We start from the raw sequence: 18,254 nt of genomic DNA on the forward strand, positions 1-18,254 counted from the left end.
GCTTATCAAACGTTCCCCTATAAGGAATTGGTGCTAACGGACGCTCGCAAAATTCTTATCATTTGTCCACCTCCAAAAAAGGCCACAATTGTGATTGGAACGGAATTCGCGCCAGCAACCGTCTAAACAGAAGACCTCACAAAACAAACGGTAAAGATTGCGTGAGAAATCCGTATGAATGGCGGACGGGCGGGCGTTTGTGTGTGTCTGTGCTGTAGCTCTAACCCCCCCCCCTCCCCCTCCCTTCGATCTCGGGTGGGAGTCGCAATGTATATGTTTACGAGCAATAATAACAACGTTTGATGAAATCGATGCCACACGACACTGGCCGCGTTTCCGTCATGCGCGAAACCCTCAAAAACCGACCTGTTGCTCTCGTATTGGTGCCGGCGTTCATTCAAACGTTCCACGCAGAGAGGGTGTACTTGAGGGTGGGGTAAAGATTACCAGCAATCCCCATATCGTGCAGAAACCTTTATCGTGGTAGGTTCGAACGAAACCGCCATCCTGTACGATACGGTCGTCGGTCGGTTCGGTCAACTCATTAGACTATCAGGGCGGGTTTAGAAAAGATAACTTTTACGCACACTTTCACACGGTGCCATTTTCAAGTCTCGCGCCGCCGGGCTTTGATCGTGGGTCAGTATTTAATGGTCGCTTAAAGCATGCGGACCAAACCTTCCCCAGTCGGTTGTGTAGTGAACAAGTGCAGGTATTAAAAACTATACAAATATAAGCAGTCAGTGTACAATGACATCATCTGCCAGTGCTGCGGTGAGTGTTCCGGAATGGATGACAAAAGAGTACTTTGTCGATGCGATAGCGGTGAAGCTGGGCAAACCGGCCACTGATTTTACGATCACCGATCTGGATGTTCGGCGCGCAACGGAGGCGGGTGATAATTACGCCTCCATTCTGTACCGCGTGCGCGTTTCGGTCCGTCTGCACAATACCGACGGCACGCCGATGGACATTTCGCTGATTGTGAAGGCACTGCCAAAGCTTTCGCTGACCGATGAAATGGTGAAGATGATGAACCTGTTCCCGAAAGAGATCGCCATGTACACGGACGTGCTGCCCCGCCTGGAGCAGCTGTACCATCAGGCGGGCCGTACCAGCGTGCACTTTGGTCCGCGCTGTCTCAAGCACAGCACCGAACCGACCGATGTGATAGTGCTGGAAGATTTGCGCGAACGCCAGTTTACGATGGCCAACCGGCGGCAGGGACTGGACATGGAGCATACGCGCCTGGTACTGCGCCGGATGGCGCAGTTTCATGCCGCGTCGGTCGTGCTGGAGGATCATCGCGGCCCGTACGGCGAGCTGTTCCGGGAGGGCATGTTCACCGAGAAGGGGCGCGCGATGAGCGAGCAGTTTCAGAAGGGACAGGCCGATTTCTTCCAGAAAATTATGGGATGTTGGTCGGAAAAAGCGCAACAATGCGCCAGCGTGATGGTGCGTATTGGTTTGGCAAAGATTGGTTTGTTTTACTACTGGTTGCGCAGCTTGGTGACGTGTGCTTCCCTCCTTTGCAGCAACATTGGGGCATGGATTTGTTTGACTCGCTGATTCGCGTAACCCGCGCCAATCGGAAGGGATTCAACGTGCTGAATCATGGCGATATGTGGTGCAATAACATTCTGTTCCAATACAATGAGAACAGCACGGTGAACGATATCTTGTTGGTGAGATTGCGATGCTCTTGCAAAACAAAACAAAATCGCTTGGAAGAAGAGTGAGTCGTTAACTTATCGCTTTCTTGCCATATTCCAGATCGACTATCAGCTTAGCTTCTGGGCTTCCCCTGCAATCGATCTGATCTACTTCATGTTCACCTCGGTCAATGGAGATTTCAAGCTGTCGCAGCTGAACTACATGGTGCAGTACTACCACGAGCATCTCGTCGACAGTCTGAAGTTTCTCGGGTACACTGGTACCGTGCCGCTGCTGAAGGAGCTCCACTCGGACATCATCTCACACCATCTGTTCGGATATATGATTTGCTTTTCCATACTACCCATCTGCTTGCTGGAGAAAACGGACGATGCCTCGATGGATTTGATGCTGGATCAGGGCGCGGCGGGCGAATCCTTCAAGCTGAAAATGTACACCAATCCGGTGTATGTGCGGCAGATGGAGCAACTGATGGAGTATTTCTTCGACATGGGTGTTCACGATTTGCTGCAAATCGGAACACAGCGCCCAGCACGTATCGACTGTGATCCTTCGCTAGAGTTGCCCCTCTGGTTGGATCGCGAGTTCGTAGAACACATTGTTGACGCTAAGTTTGGCACTGCACCTGAGGATAAGCGAACTGTCCGCAGCGTATACACGAAGAACGCAGCGAAGAAGGGTGACAGTTATGCTGCAGCCCTGTACTCGGTCAAGGTGGAGCTGCTATGGAAGGATGCTGGCGTGGAGGAAACACTTTCGCTTATCGTCAAAGCGCCACCAAAGGGAATTGCCGCATCCTACTCCCTAGATAAGGAGGTGTACGTGCGCGAGCTTTACCTGTACGAGCACCTGTTACCCGCCTTTGAAGCACTTTACCGTAGCAAGGGAGTAACGGTGAAGCTAGGACCACGGTACTACAAACCACGCGTCGGGTTACCGGTGGAGGTGATCGTGCTGGAAGATTTAACAATCTCCGGATACCGGATGGCTAGCAGGCAGGATTGCTTAGACCAGGCTCACTTGGAGGTTGCACTTAACCATCTGGCTCAGTTCCACGCTGCTTCAGCGGTGTATAGCGAATCGGGCAAAACGCTACCCGCGATACTCACCGCATCGTCCGCCGACCGGCAGATGGCAGCAAAAACCGATCACATGTTTGCCCCTTCGCTGGACAGTTTGTTTGGATATATGAGAGAGTGGGATTTTGCGGGCGAATTTGTAGACGATTTGGAAACCGTTGCAAAACAGATCTACCAGCTGCTGGTGGACACGTGGACCCTCAATCCGGAAGGATTCAATGTACTCAATCATGGCGACGCTTGGCTTAACAATATGCTGTTCGCATACAACGACTACGATGGGTCCGTCGATCGTATGGCACTGATCGACTTTCAGTTTCCGTCCTGGGGCTCGCCCGTGTTCGATCTGATTCACTTCCTGTTCTCCTCCGCACGGGCTGATTTGAAGCTCTCCAAGCAAGCCTACTTTTTACGCTACTATCAGGAACGTTTGGTGCACAACCTGGTGCTGCTCGGGTACGGGAAACCACTGCCGACGCTTCGGCAGCTTCACCTTGATTTTAATGATCGTTTGACTGCCGCCATCAAAACTGTCGTGATCGATTTACCGTACGTGCTGGTAGACGACACAGACGATGCTTCGCAGGAAGCGGCCATCGTACAGACGGAAGTGGGGCAAAGGTTTCAGAAGCTTCTTTTCGATAATGAGCGCTACAAGGAGCAGCTGAAGGATCTTTTGCCATATTTCCGATCGCGTGGTTTGCTGACACCACTTGCCGCTAACAGCAAGCGAAATAAATGATTAAACGATTCAAATGAACACTAATGCAATTAATTTGTAAAAAAATACATATAGAACTCCAGAAGATAATAGAAAATAAGCTGTAGAGCTTGTAAGGAAATTGTAGCTCATTTCAACAACCGTAATTCATAAAGCTTGGGAAGCAGCCGATCAATCAGTGCGACGTATGCCGGATTGTTATACACAAGTTTCCGTAGCGCAACGCCTTCCGGTTGCTCGGATGTTATCATTTCCATATCCGATGGTTCCGTCAAACCAGACATCGTAATTGCTACTGCTTCCGATAGAGGCGGCAGCAATAGTACACTGCGACGCCTCATCTGATCAAGCATCTCCGTGTACGTTGGAATTGATTTACAGTACTGCAGCTGTTGTAATGTTTTCACCAAATGTTCATGGTAGTATTGCAACAGCTCCTCCAAAGAATCACACATCAGTTCCGTAGCGGATGTGGCAAAGAAGTACAGCAAATCTGCTGCAGGCGACCCATACGATGCAGTTTGAAAATCCAACTGAGGAGTAGATATACACAAATAAAAACTACCTTTTACTCGTTCAATGTGGCTACTATTATACTTACAAACCGTAGATCATCTGTCCCGAACATAACATTGTTGGGCCACAGATCGCCATGGTTTAAGACTTTCAGCTCAGAATGATGCACCTGCTGTGCCTTACAGCATTCACGCAGCAATTGTCCATCAAATTTGATCTGTACGAAAATAATAAATAAAAACGTTATAAGCATTGCCCATAGAGCATGTAACTGATCATCATTTACCAGTGGCTGCAAGTATTCGGCAGGCATGTTACGATCACGCAAACTTTGTACAAAGGCACTATATAACGACTCGTAGTGTCCGCGCAGTGCGTCAATTGTGCGTTCCGAAATTACACCCTCGACAAAGAGATCCGAAAACGCTCCATTTTTCTCCACATAAAGCACCGATGCGGCATGAAATTTGGCCAATTTCTCAAGTATCCTTTTAACATCTGTTACAGAAAGACCGAAACTTTTCTCCCGCATCCGAAACTGACTGCGCGAAAGATCCTCCAGCACAATTACCGTGTCAGGGTTGGTAGTTGTTTTGAATACTTTTGGTCCAAATCGTACCGTTTCTTCTTCGTTCTGCACGAGACGCTCAAAGGCGGGCAATAGCTTCTCGTACACTTCACTCTCTTTGGGAAAAACGGACAGCAATTCAACCAGACCACTTCCGAATGCTGTGTCTGTTTTTTCCTTCACAATGTATGACAGCGATGTCGGCTTCGCAGTTCCTTTGTCAAACTTCAGCTCGATCAACACTCGGTAGATGTTGGACATATAGCCTGCCGTTTTTTCATTCGCCTTGCCAACTTCAAATGATGTGATTGTAAACGAATCAGTACACTCCAGGGAAAGATCGCGTACTATTGCGTCCTTAAAGAATTCGGCAGTTTTCCAACTTGCTTCACTCATTGCACACGACGTTGCTTTTTCCGTCAGAAATTAAAAATAATACTGAGCACAATGTTCGCGTTGTTGCTGATACTGGACCGAGCGTGCATATTATAGTGAGAGATAAAGCATTACATAAGATAATGCAACCTTGACGAATACAATCGAGCATTGTTCGACACTAATCGGAGCTAGTAGGTGTAATTTCCCTTTTTTCAATTTTTTAAACCAACGTGAAATGATAATATTATTCAACACTTTTGTGTACCAAATAAAGTTTTTTTATAGGTTTTGTCTTTTAGAGCGTGTAGTTTCGTAATTTTACCTCAACAACGGGTTTTTTTACATGGATTTTCTGAAAGCAGTTTTAATTTTTTTATCGTATTATTTGCCCTGTCCTAGTTTTTTTTTGTAATGATGATTAGCACACATGATGATCATCTTTAAAAATAAATAATAGTATCAAACCAGGCAAAGAAAGGCGCTGCCAGACTCTAGACTCTTAGGTAATGCCCCGGCTGTGCTTATCGGTTAGCAAAATTTAGGAATGAAGCTTTTATCAACGAACCTACCTCACACATTACTGCAATACATAGTCATAATGTGCTATCAGTATGTAAAAAATAAAACAATAATTGATAACACCAGTACATCTGAGTCGTACTGAGTTGGTACGGAGTCGGTCATTGGACGGCAAAGTGCTGCGGAACTGAATCGCGCCGGAAGTGTTTTGCTGTGTATTGGAATTTTGCTGCGCCCATCAGGACTGCTCTTGAGTGCTTTTGAAATGGCCTGCTTCGAGTGGATCAATAACGACCTGCTGACGGGGCTACTGTCTGAGCAGCATGGAACCAGTTTCAAGCAGCTGATTGCCTACGATGTTAGCTTTGCCACCAAAAAGGGAGATAATTATGCGAGTGAAATGTATCGTGTGTCGGTGCAGTACGACATCGGGAACATAGTGAAGAAAAGGATAATTCTTAAGGTGATTTGTAATCCATTAAAATCAAGAACAACAAAAAAAAATCATTTTTTGCATGCACTGCAGGTGATGCCATCGGGAGAACTACAGCAAAAAGTCATGGAGGAGAACAGTATCTACTCTAGGGAGATAGTAATCTACAGTCAAATAATACCCAGGATATACGAGCTCTTAAGGTCGATTGGTGATGTATCGATTATTTCGCCGCTCTGTTTGACCACCGCCAACACACCCAAGCAGATGCTCGTGTTTGAGGATGTTAGCGAACAGAGCTTTAAGATGATGGATCGTCGCCTTGGATTAGATTTAGACCATGCTCGCTTGGTGATTGTAAAGCTTGCCAAACTGCACGCCTGCTCGCGGATTGTGTACGAAGCTGAACCGACTCTGTTTGACCTCATGATGGAAGGATGCATTTCAGATGATCCCAAGAAGCAAACGTTCTTACCCTACTATCGACGGTGCGTTGGTCAGGTGATGCGTTTAGTGCAGCAATGGAACAAGGATGGAAGATGGAACTCGATTCTGGGAAAACTGGACAAGCTTCAGGACAAGATTATTCCCTACGGATGTGATGTTTACCACCGACGGGACGATTGCTTTAACGTACTTAATCATAACGACATCTGGGTTAACAATATGATGTTTCAATTCGAGCAGGGAACGGGAGTGAAAGATGTTCTGCTGCTGGATTATCAACTGTCCTTTTACGGTTCTCCAGGGATAGATCTTAATTTCTTGCTGTACGGTTCACTGCAACCGGAAGTTCGCAAATTACATCTCATGGAGTTAGTACAGGTAAGTTTTGCTGAAACCAAAATGGAATTCAAAATAATACAAAACGACCCAATTTTAGCTCTATCACACTACGCTCCGTGGAACGTTGGAGCAACTGCACTACGGAGGAACCATCCCCAGCCTGCCAGACATCCACGTGGAAATCATTCGCAAGGGATTCCACCGTAAGCACATGCAAACTGCATGACATTAACCTTCCCACTTTAGAAGGTAAGATAAGAAAGTTTATAACACAGTTTTACTGCCTTCGTCCGCGACAGGTGTCAACGCCGTCTTTCAGCAGATGCCCGTTGCCATGATGGAACGTTCGGAAGATGCGGACATGGATTTGATCTTGGGAGAGGGTGAACGAAGCGAAACATGCCGTCGAGAGCTGTTTGACAATCCACGATACGTCAGCATTTTGCCAGCCCTGTTGCAGGAGTTTGATCTAGCCGGTTACTTAGATTAATCGTAACATTTCGTAATGTCTGTGCATAACGTCTAGCCGTAACGTCAAACAAAAGCAAACAAACTAGTCAGGTATGAGGCCTCACTCGGCGATAGTTTTAAACTTTCATGTTAAGCAAGATATTAAATATTTAGAAATAAACCTCCGACGACTTGGTGCAAATGCCCTATGATTTATGGATAGCATTAACTGCTTTGTTTATTCTTTATCAACGATAGCACTTTAAACTCATACAGAGAAATAAACACATATTTATAGCGCACTACGTCACTAGAGCTTTCGTCACTAGAGCGATTATGTAGTACGAGTACTGGGCCGGTAATTGCATCAACCAATCCCAGCTCGGGGATGCAAATTGTACTCCAGATTGATTCAGCTAGCAGTGCATCTTGGCCACTAGTAGCGATACACATAGGTTTCAATTGCCCAACCAATCTAAGAAGCACACCTCGCAGATGATGTCTTTCTGGATGTATCAAATACAGCACCAACAATTTATGACACCAGAACTAGATCTACGTTGACGTCACTTCCAATGGTAGTGGCCGTTTGGTATAAAGACTAACCGAGTGGCAGGTGCTCTCTCACAAAGCCTCCGTTTCTTGTGACTAACAGCACCAGTGACAAACAGTTGGAAGTAAAGAATAATGCCAGAAAATACCTTTCCAGCTTGCCTGAACGCATCCGCCGATGCACCAGACTGGCTAAACGAAGCGTACGTGGAGCAAATGCTGCGCTGCGCGTTTAAGGACGCATCAATCAAAGTGCGCAAGCTGGATGTATACTATGCCGTGCCGAAAGGGAACAACTATGCTAGCATTATATTTCGCATCGGTGTTACGTACCACTCCCAGCTACAGGTAACGATCTCGCCGGCTGATAACAGACTTGGAGCAATATGTTGCTATTTTCACTTTTCCATTTTGTTGCGCATTCTTTCCTTCACAGTACGAAATAGCACGCACCTTCATTGTCAAAGGCATGATCACGGAGGGAATTGCGGGCGAGAAGCTGCGCCAGTACGACGTGCAGCGCAAGGAGATGGACGTGTACCAATTTGTGATTCCCGAGCTGAAGCTCCTGATGAAATCGATCGGCGAGCCGGGCGAGCTGTATCCTACCGCGCTGATAGTGGATCGCAAGCGTGAGGTGATCGTGTTTAAGGATCTGACCCCGGACGGCTACCGGATGGTGGACCGGACGCAGGGCATGGACATGGTGCATATGAAAATGGCTATCAAGCTGATGGCCAAAATGCATGCCAGCTCGCTGAAGCTGCGCGAGCAGCAGCCCAACATATTTGTGCCGTACAACACGTGCATCGTGACGCGCGAAACGGACGCTTTCTATCCGATGTTTGTGCACATCTTTAACGCACTGACGGACGAGGTTGGCAAATGGGGATCGGAATGGAAGTACTATCACGAGAAGCTGCAGCAGTTGGCACCGAACTTTGTCGAGTACTCACAGCGCGTGGTGGACAACGATCCGGCCAGCGATGATTTGTGCGTGTTTGTGCAGGGTGACATGTGGGTGAACAATTTCCTGTACAAGTATGATGAGCAGGGCAATCCGATCGATGCGGTTCTGCTGGATTTTCAGTACTGCACGTACAGCACACCGATGATCGATTTCTGCTACCTTTACTACACCTCGGCTAGGGATGACATCAGACAGAACTGTTTCGATGAGCTGCTCCAGTACTACTACTATCAGCTGGTGGACTACGCACGACGGTTGCAGTACCGGGCGCGGTTGCCAACACTCTATCAGTTTCTGCAGCAAACGCAACGGAAAATGTTCTACGGTATGATCGGTAGAAAAATACTTAAAATCATTTAATAATGATCTTCTTCATTTTTCTACTCACTACAGCTGTGTACTCCACCTTCATTGCATTACCGGTACAGATGAATGACAATACGGCTGATGCCGATTTCGAAGCATTAATGTGCAACGACGAGCGGGCACAGAGCTTTAAGCGCATGATTGTGGCGAACGACAAATACCAAACCATCCTGCGCGGTTTGCTGTCACAGTTCGATCGCAAGGGTCTGTTGGACAAATTGGACTAGACTCCATTTGGAAAGTCTCAAATATTCTTCTACCTATCTTTATTATCAATAAACAAAATCCAGTAAGGTCTGAAGCCTTTCAACCGTCGGACCTGTAACAGTGGTTTAGTATTTGATCCGGCTTAAACTGGCCGACGACATGCATGACGCAGCAAAACTCCAACACACATTAAAATACACTGATGCGAAAGGGAAGGAAAGAATTACTGATAATAACAACACCAAGCTGATAACGCACACTGCTTCCAACGGTTTGTCAAAACTGACCAATGTTTCGTCCAAGCCTGCGGCTCTATGCAAACCAACTACGTGACCTAATTTATTTTATTGTGTTTTACGGCACGATGCATCAGCCGGAAATCAATGGTCTAAACACAAAGAAATACGTCTAGAAATACTGGCCAATACCCTTGGTTTCCAAGTGGAACACATCTTGTGGGTTTTTACTCACAGACAGAACCGTGTCAACCCTTATTGGGCCCGGTCGCCATGAGACGCGGTAGCAGAATGGAAAGAATTTCAATAAACTTTGGATTGCTGAATATCTCTTCCCGGGCGCGAATCGCCTCCTCGTGATCGCCGAGCATGTTCTCCGGCGTGGCCAGCTCGCTGTTTTCCAGTATCAGTGGTGGCACAATGCACGTCGTTACGATCAGCGCTAGAAAATTAAACCGAGCCCGAGATTAGCTTTGTTGTGCGCCGCATTTTGTATGCAAATCAACTGCTTACCATGGTCGCGTTTGGTTGCCATTTCCGACTGGACGCGTGCCAGATCTGGCAGCGGACCGTCGTATTTGAATTGGCGCAGTGCATCTCGCAGCTCGTCGGTGTACAGCTGCACCAGCTCCTCAAACCCGGCCCGCTGGATCTCACTATTGGCGGATGAGTACAGCAGGTGGTTTAGATCGAAGGCGGGCGAACCGGCGAAGCTCTCCTGGTAATCCACCTAGAGCAGAGTGTAAGACAAAAGCAGTTTTTGAATTTGCACATTTAGATGAACTGAATCTGTGCAAGCCGCTAGTGTACCATGATCACATCGCAAACCGTCCCTTCCGCGTCGTACTTCCATAGCAGATTGTTCAACCACATATCGCCATGGTTCAGCACGGTGAAGCACGTTTCGTCGCTTTCGTAGCTTTTCGCCTCCCTTTCAATGGCGTGCTCCAGAAATGAACGAAGGTCATCAGTGTACCGTCGCAGCTCGGGCACCTTCTCCGTCTGATCGATGCAATGCTGAATCGCGTTGGCGTAGAACAGATGGACGGGATTACCCTCGCTGGCGAAGCTGCTACTCGCAAGCACGCTGAATAGGTCACGATTCTGTAATTAGGTACTATTATCAATTAACATCTGTTGCTTTCCCACCATAGGATCGCGTAAAGTTGACGGGTGATCGCACACCCTGTTACGCTACCTTGCGCCAAAGCACAGCTGTAGCTGCGTGAAATTTGGCCAACTTTTTCACCGCCAGCCGCAGATGGGGCTCATCCAGCCGTGCCCGTCGGTCCGGTTGCCGGTAGCCCTTGACAGCCAAATCCTCCAGAACCAGTGCGTGCTCATCTTCGTAGATAAAGCGCGGAGCAAACTGTGTACAGTCACCGTAGCTGGTCAGGAGCTCGCGTACCGCTTTCAGCACCGGTCCGTACACGGTTTTCTCTATACCGAACACGTTGAGCTGATCTGCGCCTTCAGCAAGCTCCGGGTTTGCTAGCTTCGTTTTCACAATTAACGACACCTTCTCCGTGCGGCCCTGCGGTTCCGCACTGGCTAGCGTGTAGTCTACGGTAGCACGCACAATGGCACTCATGAAATTCTGCCCGTCCGGACATCCGGCAGCCAGTTCGTACCGCTGCACCGTAACGTCCGCATGAAGGTATGTTTCCAGTACGCGCGTAAAATATTCCCGATCAATCCATTCCAGTCCCGGCGCCGGATCCGTCATGATTGCGGTAAACCCTCCGGCGATAATCTCACTCGTACAGGTGCGGCAACACGATAACCGGTCGAACGGCCCGAAATTGTGGCTGGCCCACACAATCAATCGCGATGTTGCTTTACAACTGGTCCCGCAAAATAAACGCATCCAATCTAAGCCCGGCTCGTCTGCTGCTGCTCCTCACACATACACCCAAGTCGTACGTACGAAGCGCACCTACACCAGCCAGCATCGGCCCAAAGGGGGTGAGATAAACGGTTGTGTCGAACCTCGACATTGAATCATATGTTGTGCAGCAACGCTTTGGCCAGTTTGATGCTCTGGCCAAACGGAATCAACTGTTTGGTATCGAATAGAATACACCCTACACTGTGTCATGAAGGGCATGTCGTCACACATACACGTAAATCAATGGAAGCATGTTATGCAGCCGTATTAAGGGGATTTTTTCCTGTAGGGGTTGATTTCGGTTTACAGGCTGCTGCAAAACAATGCTATAATTCATCACTATATGAATGGGCAATCGTATCCAGCAATTAATATATATATATATATATATATATATATATATATATATATATATATATATATATATATATATATATATATATATATATATATATATATATTAATATATATACATATGAATTCATATATATATACATATGAATACATGTATATATATATATTTTAGTGTAGAATTTAGCTGTTATGCTACCATGTTTTGTCTAATGTTTCTATTTCTTTAGCTATTCCAAAACATCCCACAAGATCACGACATTCAAAGGTTACGTAGATCAATTGATCTTTCACTGCTATTGTTAGATCGTCCATTTGTGATATTGGCAAGTGAAGGAAGCTTCGTCTTTACTTTTATTAGCAATCTATGGCAAAGCTGATCGACAAGTAATTCTAACACAACGGTTTCAAACATCACAAAATTTCGTTTGAGGCTAAAAGCAATGAATTTTTTTTTTGTATTCATCCTGAAATGACGACCCAAAATGAACTTCTCTCTTTAACAATCATTTTATTGCTGATACCCATTATCATCTTTGCCACCATACACTATCTCAGCCAAAACTGCCACGCGTTCTGTACCGGGCACCGCACGACAGTCGCGTACAAATGACTTTGCGAATCTATGCTGGCTGATATCGTGGGTTGTTCTGGCACGCTTCGAACGATTGCTTGCACAGTCGATTCTTGCTCTGCTAGCAACTGCTTTATCAAACGATTGCAATCACATGGTCTGACGTAAACGATACGGTCCCTCCGCACACTGAAATACTAAACGCTTGATAATGTGCCTTGATGTAGGAAGCGCGTTAGCTCGGTATGCATTAGCTTCTTGAACTCTGGATTATTGAGGACGGGATTATCTAGCTCTCCTTTAAGCAAAGCCTCGATATCGATCGCTGTTTGATCCATGTAGCGGAACGAGCTAAATATTGCGTAGTGGATTAGCTCTGAAATTAATAACAATGTTTTACTAACCTATGAACTGTGTCAAACAAGTAGAAACAACCTCATCTTCATAAAAATGGTACGGTAACTTACCTAGCGAAGCATACCGTAGAAGCTCTATCTGCAGATCCAGCAAAGACGGAATTTTCCCAAGATATCCGAGCCGCTTCAGTAAATCACTGTACTGTTGATAATACATATATATCAACTCAGAACGATGTTTGTCCTTGACCTCTTGAGTCGGTATCATATCCAGTAGATAGTACAAATCAACCGCCGGACTGGTCCAGCAACAAATTTGATAATCAAGCAGTATCGTATCGGTGTGTCGTCCTTCAGCATCGATTTTGTGCAGCATATTTTTACTATGAAAATCTCCATGTATCAGCACGTTTTGATACGTCTTCGAATGGTTGTAAAATGATACGTAAAGATCACGTATATTATCCTGGAACTTTTGCAATGGCTTTGCAAAGTGTGCAAACTCCGAATAAGTCTTTGTGAGGTGCATCAGATCCCCAAAGCCCTTGGTGATCATACCTTCAAACCCTATAAACTTGTCACCCATTGAATAAGTGTGTCTTTCTGCAAATGTTGAGTCCTACACATAATGAGAGGATAGATAAATAATGATCGGCACACTAGAACAATATTGTTACTTACAGTGCTTTCCAACATCACGGACGCAGCGTGAAACATAGCAATATCTTTCACTATAGGCTTCATATCGTCCAACGTGCTGATGAAATCGCCCATCACCCATCCCTGGTCACTAATATCTTCCAAAATCAGGATCGTGCGGGGCTTCAACGCACCGTAAATGTATCTATAATTATATTATATGCTCATTTCATATGTTCACTCCACTCGTGATAAACGGTAACACATACCGAGGATATTTGTACTCTTCTCCTATCTCTTTTAACATTCTTGTCATCTCCGGAAGAACCTTGCTGTACATTTCAATTTCTATCGCAAACAATCCATCGTCATCCAAAAGCTCCTTCTTCAATCCTTCAGCTTCAGGCTTCGTTTTCATGATGATGTTGACCGACTTCTCTTCACTTGAACGCTGGGATCGATACGTGACGGTTGTGCGGAACATGACACTAGCGTAATGGTCCCCTTTATTGGTGCCCGGACGTAAAACACATGGCTTGATTAACTCGATCGTTGGATCGTTATTTGATTCGCGCATCACATCACGGAAGAACTCATCGTTCAACCAACCTGGAGCCTCAAGCTCGTCTTGATTGTACATTATACTAATAGCACACGTCAAATATTCACACGTTTACAAAAGTCAACGTGATGTTGAGATATGTTTACTTTAACAGCGTCAACCAAACTGTCTTGCTGTAACAAACTTCTCATCTTTAAATAGGAAAGCAACCATCGCACGGTTTTATCTACACTGCTGTTCTAGTGTTCGTGAGCGTATTCCACAAAACAGCAGATAAGTTTGCAAAACCACTCGAACTCTCCCCACTGCTAAACATCGTTCGAGCGTCAGCGCAAAAGAGAAACAATCATGAACAAACGGCGATTGGAATATCATCGCCGCTACCGAGAGCATTATCTATCCATAGATACTACAAACACCATGACTTAATGTTATGTTGAATAAATTATCTTCTATTATTTACTTATTTATCTTTTAATGTTAGAGAAGTATAATGCAAAAGAGCTTTATTATTGTCAAAACTATTTTTATAATTATTTTCACTATTGTTACATTTACTAAAGCAGCAAAACGCCTCCGTCGTGTTCCAACCAGCTGCGAAGGTCCCTGTGATTCGAGCAGCACTATGCCCGCTGTCTTGACGAGCCAGGGTAACCAAGAAGAAATAAAATAAAGCAACCTTTGTATATAGGCAACTGCAACTATCGATCCTGTTCGATCGAGTTTGGAAAAGTGGCTGATTATGTTGTATATCAACACTGAAATTTTCTGGTATGGATTTTTCCTCATACGTCAGCTATTTCAATATTCAAATATTTCAAATATCAAGACGGCAGTTTGCAATCAACCCATTATAATAACTTGATTATTTATTTTATGAAAATTATAAAAAATATATTTGATTTATAAAAATAAAAAAATAACAAAAGTAATAAAAACTATAATAATAATCATAACCATAATCATAATAATTATAAAAATCACAATCATTATAATAATAATAAAAACAATAATAATTATATAAATAATACTAATAACAACAACAATAATAATACTAATGAAAAAAATAATAATAATATGCTTTGACTCATTTTCCGTGGTATTCGAGTATCCGGGCGAGGTCGAGTGCGATAAACGTCGCTCCACTCTAATGATAATAATAATAATAATTACAATAATTATAAAAAGGATAATAAAAACGAAAACCATAAAATTCATATCGGCTTCCTCATTTAATTTAAATAAAGTGTTTCAATCAAATTCATGTTAACATATTTTAAGTTATGCTGTTTGTTTAATCTTACGATTTCGAATTTGATAATTCTTTCGAGTTTCGGTATAACTTTTTCTAGCGTTTTATACTAATCAGCTATTGTTTCTCGTATCGCACAATTAGAAGACAGTTTATTTCACGGAATCCACTTATACTTATGAACTATCGATCGTGCCCGAAAGCTCCAAACTTAACGAACGACCTTCGTGTTTCGTTAAACAGGGCTTTCGTGCCTGAACACATTTATAAAGCAACAGTTCAACAAGCCATGAAATCTGTTGCGAATCAGCTGAATTGTAATGTTCCTTGGTGTAGGAAGCGCGTTAGCTCGGTGTACATTAGCTTCTTGAACTCTGGATTATTGAGGACGGGATTATTGAAATTTCCTTTCACCCATGCCTCTACATCTATATCATTTTGATTCATGTAGTGAATCGGACTAAAAATGGCGTAGTGAAACAACTCTGAAATTAATGACATTTTTTAAATTAAAGATAGAGATGGACAAAACGTAACGAAGACAACCGTTTCTTCATGAAAACACTATAGAAGCTTACCTAGTCCAGCATGTCGGAGCAGCTCTATCTGCAGATCCAGCAAGGACGGTATTTTACCCACATATCCTAGTCGCTTCAGTAAATCACTGTACTGTTGATAATACATATATATCAACTCAGACCGATGTTTGTCCTTTACTTTTTGAGTTGGTATCATATCCAGTAGATAATACACATCAACCGCCGGTGTGGTCCAGCAACAAATTTGATAATCAAGAAGTATCGTATCGGTGTGTCGTCCTTCAGCATCGACTTGATGGAGCATGTTTTTACCATGAAAATCTCCATGTATCAACACGTTTTGGATCGTGTTTGACTGGATGTACGATGATACGTAGAGCTCCCGTAAATTATCCTGGAACTTTTGCAATGGCTTTGCAAAGTGTGCAAACTCTGGATACCTCTTTGTGAGATGCATCAGATCCCCAAAGCCCTTCGTGATCATGCCCTCGAAGCCTACAAACTTGTCACTCATCGAATATGCGTGTCTTTCAGCAAATGTTGAGTCCTACACGTGATGAGAGGATAGATAAATAATGATCGACTCACTAGAACAATATTACTTACAGCGCTTTCCAACATTACGGACGCAGCGTGAAACATAGCAATATCTTTCACTATTGGCTTCATATCGTCCAAATTGTTGATTAAATCACCCATCACCCATCCCTGGTCACTAATATCCTCCAAAATCAGGATCGTGTGGGGCTTCAAAGCACCGAAGATGTATCTAAAATGATATCATATACTTATGTCATATGTTCACTATACTCTGCATGAACCAGTGGTGACCGTTTAACCTTTTTGCAGCTTTTCCCCCATGTAGGGTGCATGCAAAATTTCATTCCCTACTCACAAGTCCATGAACGGGGGGAGAGATGAGGACAACCCATGGTATTTAGCGAATTTGTGAAAAAAAAATCCTCCCAAAAAAAAATTTAAATTCCGCCTTGGGAGGGAATTCCCCATCAGTTGAAAACCACTGAGATAAACGATAACACATACCGAGGATATTTGTACTCTTCTCCTATCTCTTTTAACATTCTTGTCATCTCCGGAAGAACCTTGCTGTACATTTCAATTTCTATCGCAAACAATCTATCGTCATCCAAAAGCTCCTTCTTCAATCCGTCTGCTTCTGACTTCGTTTTCATGATGATGTTGACCGACTTCTCTTCACTTGAACGCTGGGATCGATACGTGACGGTCGTGCGGAACATGACACTAGCGTAATGGTCCCCTTTATTGGTGTCCGGACGTAAAACACATGGCTTGATTAACTCGATCGTGGGATCGTTATTTGATTCGCGCATCACATCACGGAAGAACTCGTCGTTCAACCAACCCGGAGCCTCAAGCTCGTCTTGATTGTACATTATACTGGTAGCACACGTCAAATATTCGCAAGTTTACAAAAGTCAACGTTATGTTGAGATATGTTTACTTTAACAGCGTCAACCAAACTGTCTTTCTGTAACAAACTTCTCATCTTTAAATAGGAAAGCAACCATCACACGGTTTTATCTACACTGCCGCGCTCGTGTTGGTGAGTGAATGCAACAAATCACTCGAACCTTACTCTACTGTTATACATCGTGCGCCAGCGTAAAGCAGAAACAATTTTTAAAATACCATTCACCATTATTTCAAGTCGTGTTGAATCAATTATTGTCACGGTTGGGTGCTGGAGAAATATAATTGTTGGAAATGTGTGAGTGCCCAACAGCCTGTCAGGTACACGAGGTACAAGAGCGAGAGGGAAGAATCAGAGAAACGATAAGCTAGGAAATAAAAGGGCAGGATGCGCCTGCACTTGCCGTTTAGTCGAAAAAACGTTAGTTTCAATCGCTACCAGTGGACTAATTGACCTTTTTCCTTTTCCCTCATAAAATACATTTATCTAAAAAAATCCACCGTGTTTTTAACAATAATACCATGTTTCACATTTCATATTTCGATGAATTTCAATGTTTGCCAGTATGGCTTTACATAACATATTCTTATGTACTAGTCTACGAACCTAGATCGAATCTTATTATCTTAACAAAAGTAATGAGCCATTAGGACTAATAGAACATTGAAAAATTTAAAGGGCGCATAAGTACAAAAAAGTGAAAGAAGGGTATACATAATAGTTAGGACTTTAGGCGATTGTGGAAGCATGTTAGGGTAAGGTGGTAATCAAAGTGGTGGGAAGAATCATTAAAGACACTCAATGCACGTAGTACCGGGCGACGCATACGAAGGGGTTGGAGGGAACATAAAGAGGGATAGAGGAGATCAAAGCCGAAACATCAGTGATATACAGCATAAGTGGGGCAATCAAGGAGGCTCGAATCATGGAACAACGGTCTTCAAGTGTCTCAAAACCCTACATGCCTACAGAAGCCTAATGCAATAAGACTTTTTATTATGATTTTGTGGACTACATTTCTACCATTGATTTTTTTCTACAGCAGATCAATTTTCCTGCTCTATGCTGAGTTCAAACCTCAGATTATAAAAGTGTATATTTTTTCATAGTCCATTCTGTCGCACAATGTACGAACGCAAGATTACGAATATACATTAATAGCGCTAAGTATATAGTCCAAAGTGT

The 18,254-nt window shown here is 44.1% G+C and overlaps 5 protein-coding genes across 5 annotated transcripts; 2 read left to right on the forward strand and 3 right to left on the reverse strand.

Moving 5' to 3' along the window:
- Positions 1–677: 677 nt before the first annotated feature.
- Positions 678–9,339, forward strand: LOC120898255. The gene is made up of 10 exons (XM_040303832.1): positions 678–1,455; positions 1,536–1,685; positions 1,774–3,490; positions 5,698–5,918; positions 5,982–6,713; positions 6,772–6,877; positions 6,974–7,136; positions 7,808–8,024; positions 8,113–8,971; positions 9,040–9,339. The coding sequence occupies exons 1-10, from the start codon at positions 751–753 to the stop codon at positions 9,237–9,239; spliced, it is 5,070 nt and encodes a 1,689-aa protein (XP_040159766.1). The 5' UTR covers positions 678–750; the 3' UTR covers positions 9,240–9,339.
- Positions 3,584–5,009, reverse strand: LOC120896344. Its single transcript, XM_040300393.1, has 3 exons — positions 4,277–5,009; positions 4,076–4,207; positions 3,584–4,007 (listed from the first exon to the last, which is right to left on the reverse strand). Exons 1-3 carry the CDS (start codon positions 4,952–4,954, stop codon positions 3,603–3,605), a joined length of 1,215 nt encoding a protein of 404 aa, XP_040156327.1. The 5' UTR covers positions 4,955–5,009; the 3' UTR covers positions 3,584–3,602.
- LOC120896341 lies at positions 5,253–7,340 on the forward strand. Its single transcript, XM_040300389.1, has 4 exons — positions 5,253–5,918; positions 5,982–6,713; positions 6,772–6,877; positions 6,974–7,340. The coding sequence occupies exons 1-4, from the start codon at positions 5,721–5,723 to the stop codon at positions 7,162–7,164; spliced, it is 1,227 nt and encodes a 408-aa protein (XP_040156323.1). The 5' UTR covers positions 5,253–5,720; the 3' UTR covers positions 7,165–7,340.
- Positions 9,340–9,511: 172 nt separating the features above from the next.
- LOC120898257 lies at positions 9,512–14,143 on the reverse strand. Its single transcript, XM_040303855.1, has 8 exons — positions 13,533–14,143; positions 13,306–13,468; positions 12,736–13,243; positions 12,474–12,644; positions 10,654–11,354; positions 10,266–10,559; positions 9,969–10,185; positions 9,512–9,897 (listed from the first exon to the last, which is right to left on the reverse strand). Exons 1-8 carry the CDS (start codon positions 13,901–13,903, stop codon positions 9,704–9,706), a joined length of 2,619 nt encoding a protein of 872 aa, XP_040159789.1. The 5' UTR covers positions 13,904–14,143; the 3' UTR covers positions 9,512–9,703.
- Positions 14,144–15,179: 1,036 nt separating this feature from the next.
- LOC120896343 lies at positions 15,180–17,894 on the reverse strand. Its single transcript, XM_040300392.1, has 4 exons — positions 16,661–17,894; positions 16,223–16,385; positions 15,656–16,163; positions 15,180–15,562 (listed from the first exon to the last, which is right to left on the reverse strand). Exons 1-4 carry the CDS (start codon positions 17,029–17,031, stop codon positions 15,384–15,386), a joined length of 1,221 nt encoding a protein of 406 aa, XP_040156326.1. The 5' UTR covers positions 17,032–17,894; the 3' UTR covers positions 15,180–15,383.
- Positions 17,895–18,254: the final 360 nt, after the last annotated feature.

This window comes from Anopheles arabiensis, chromosome 2 (assembly GCF_016920715.1).
Source record: "Anopheles arabiensis isolate DONGOLA chromosome 2, AaraD3, whole genome shotgun sequence".
Taxonomy (NCBI): Eukaryota; Metazoa; Arthropoda; class Insecta; order Diptera; family Culicidae; genus Anopheles; species Anopheles arabiensis.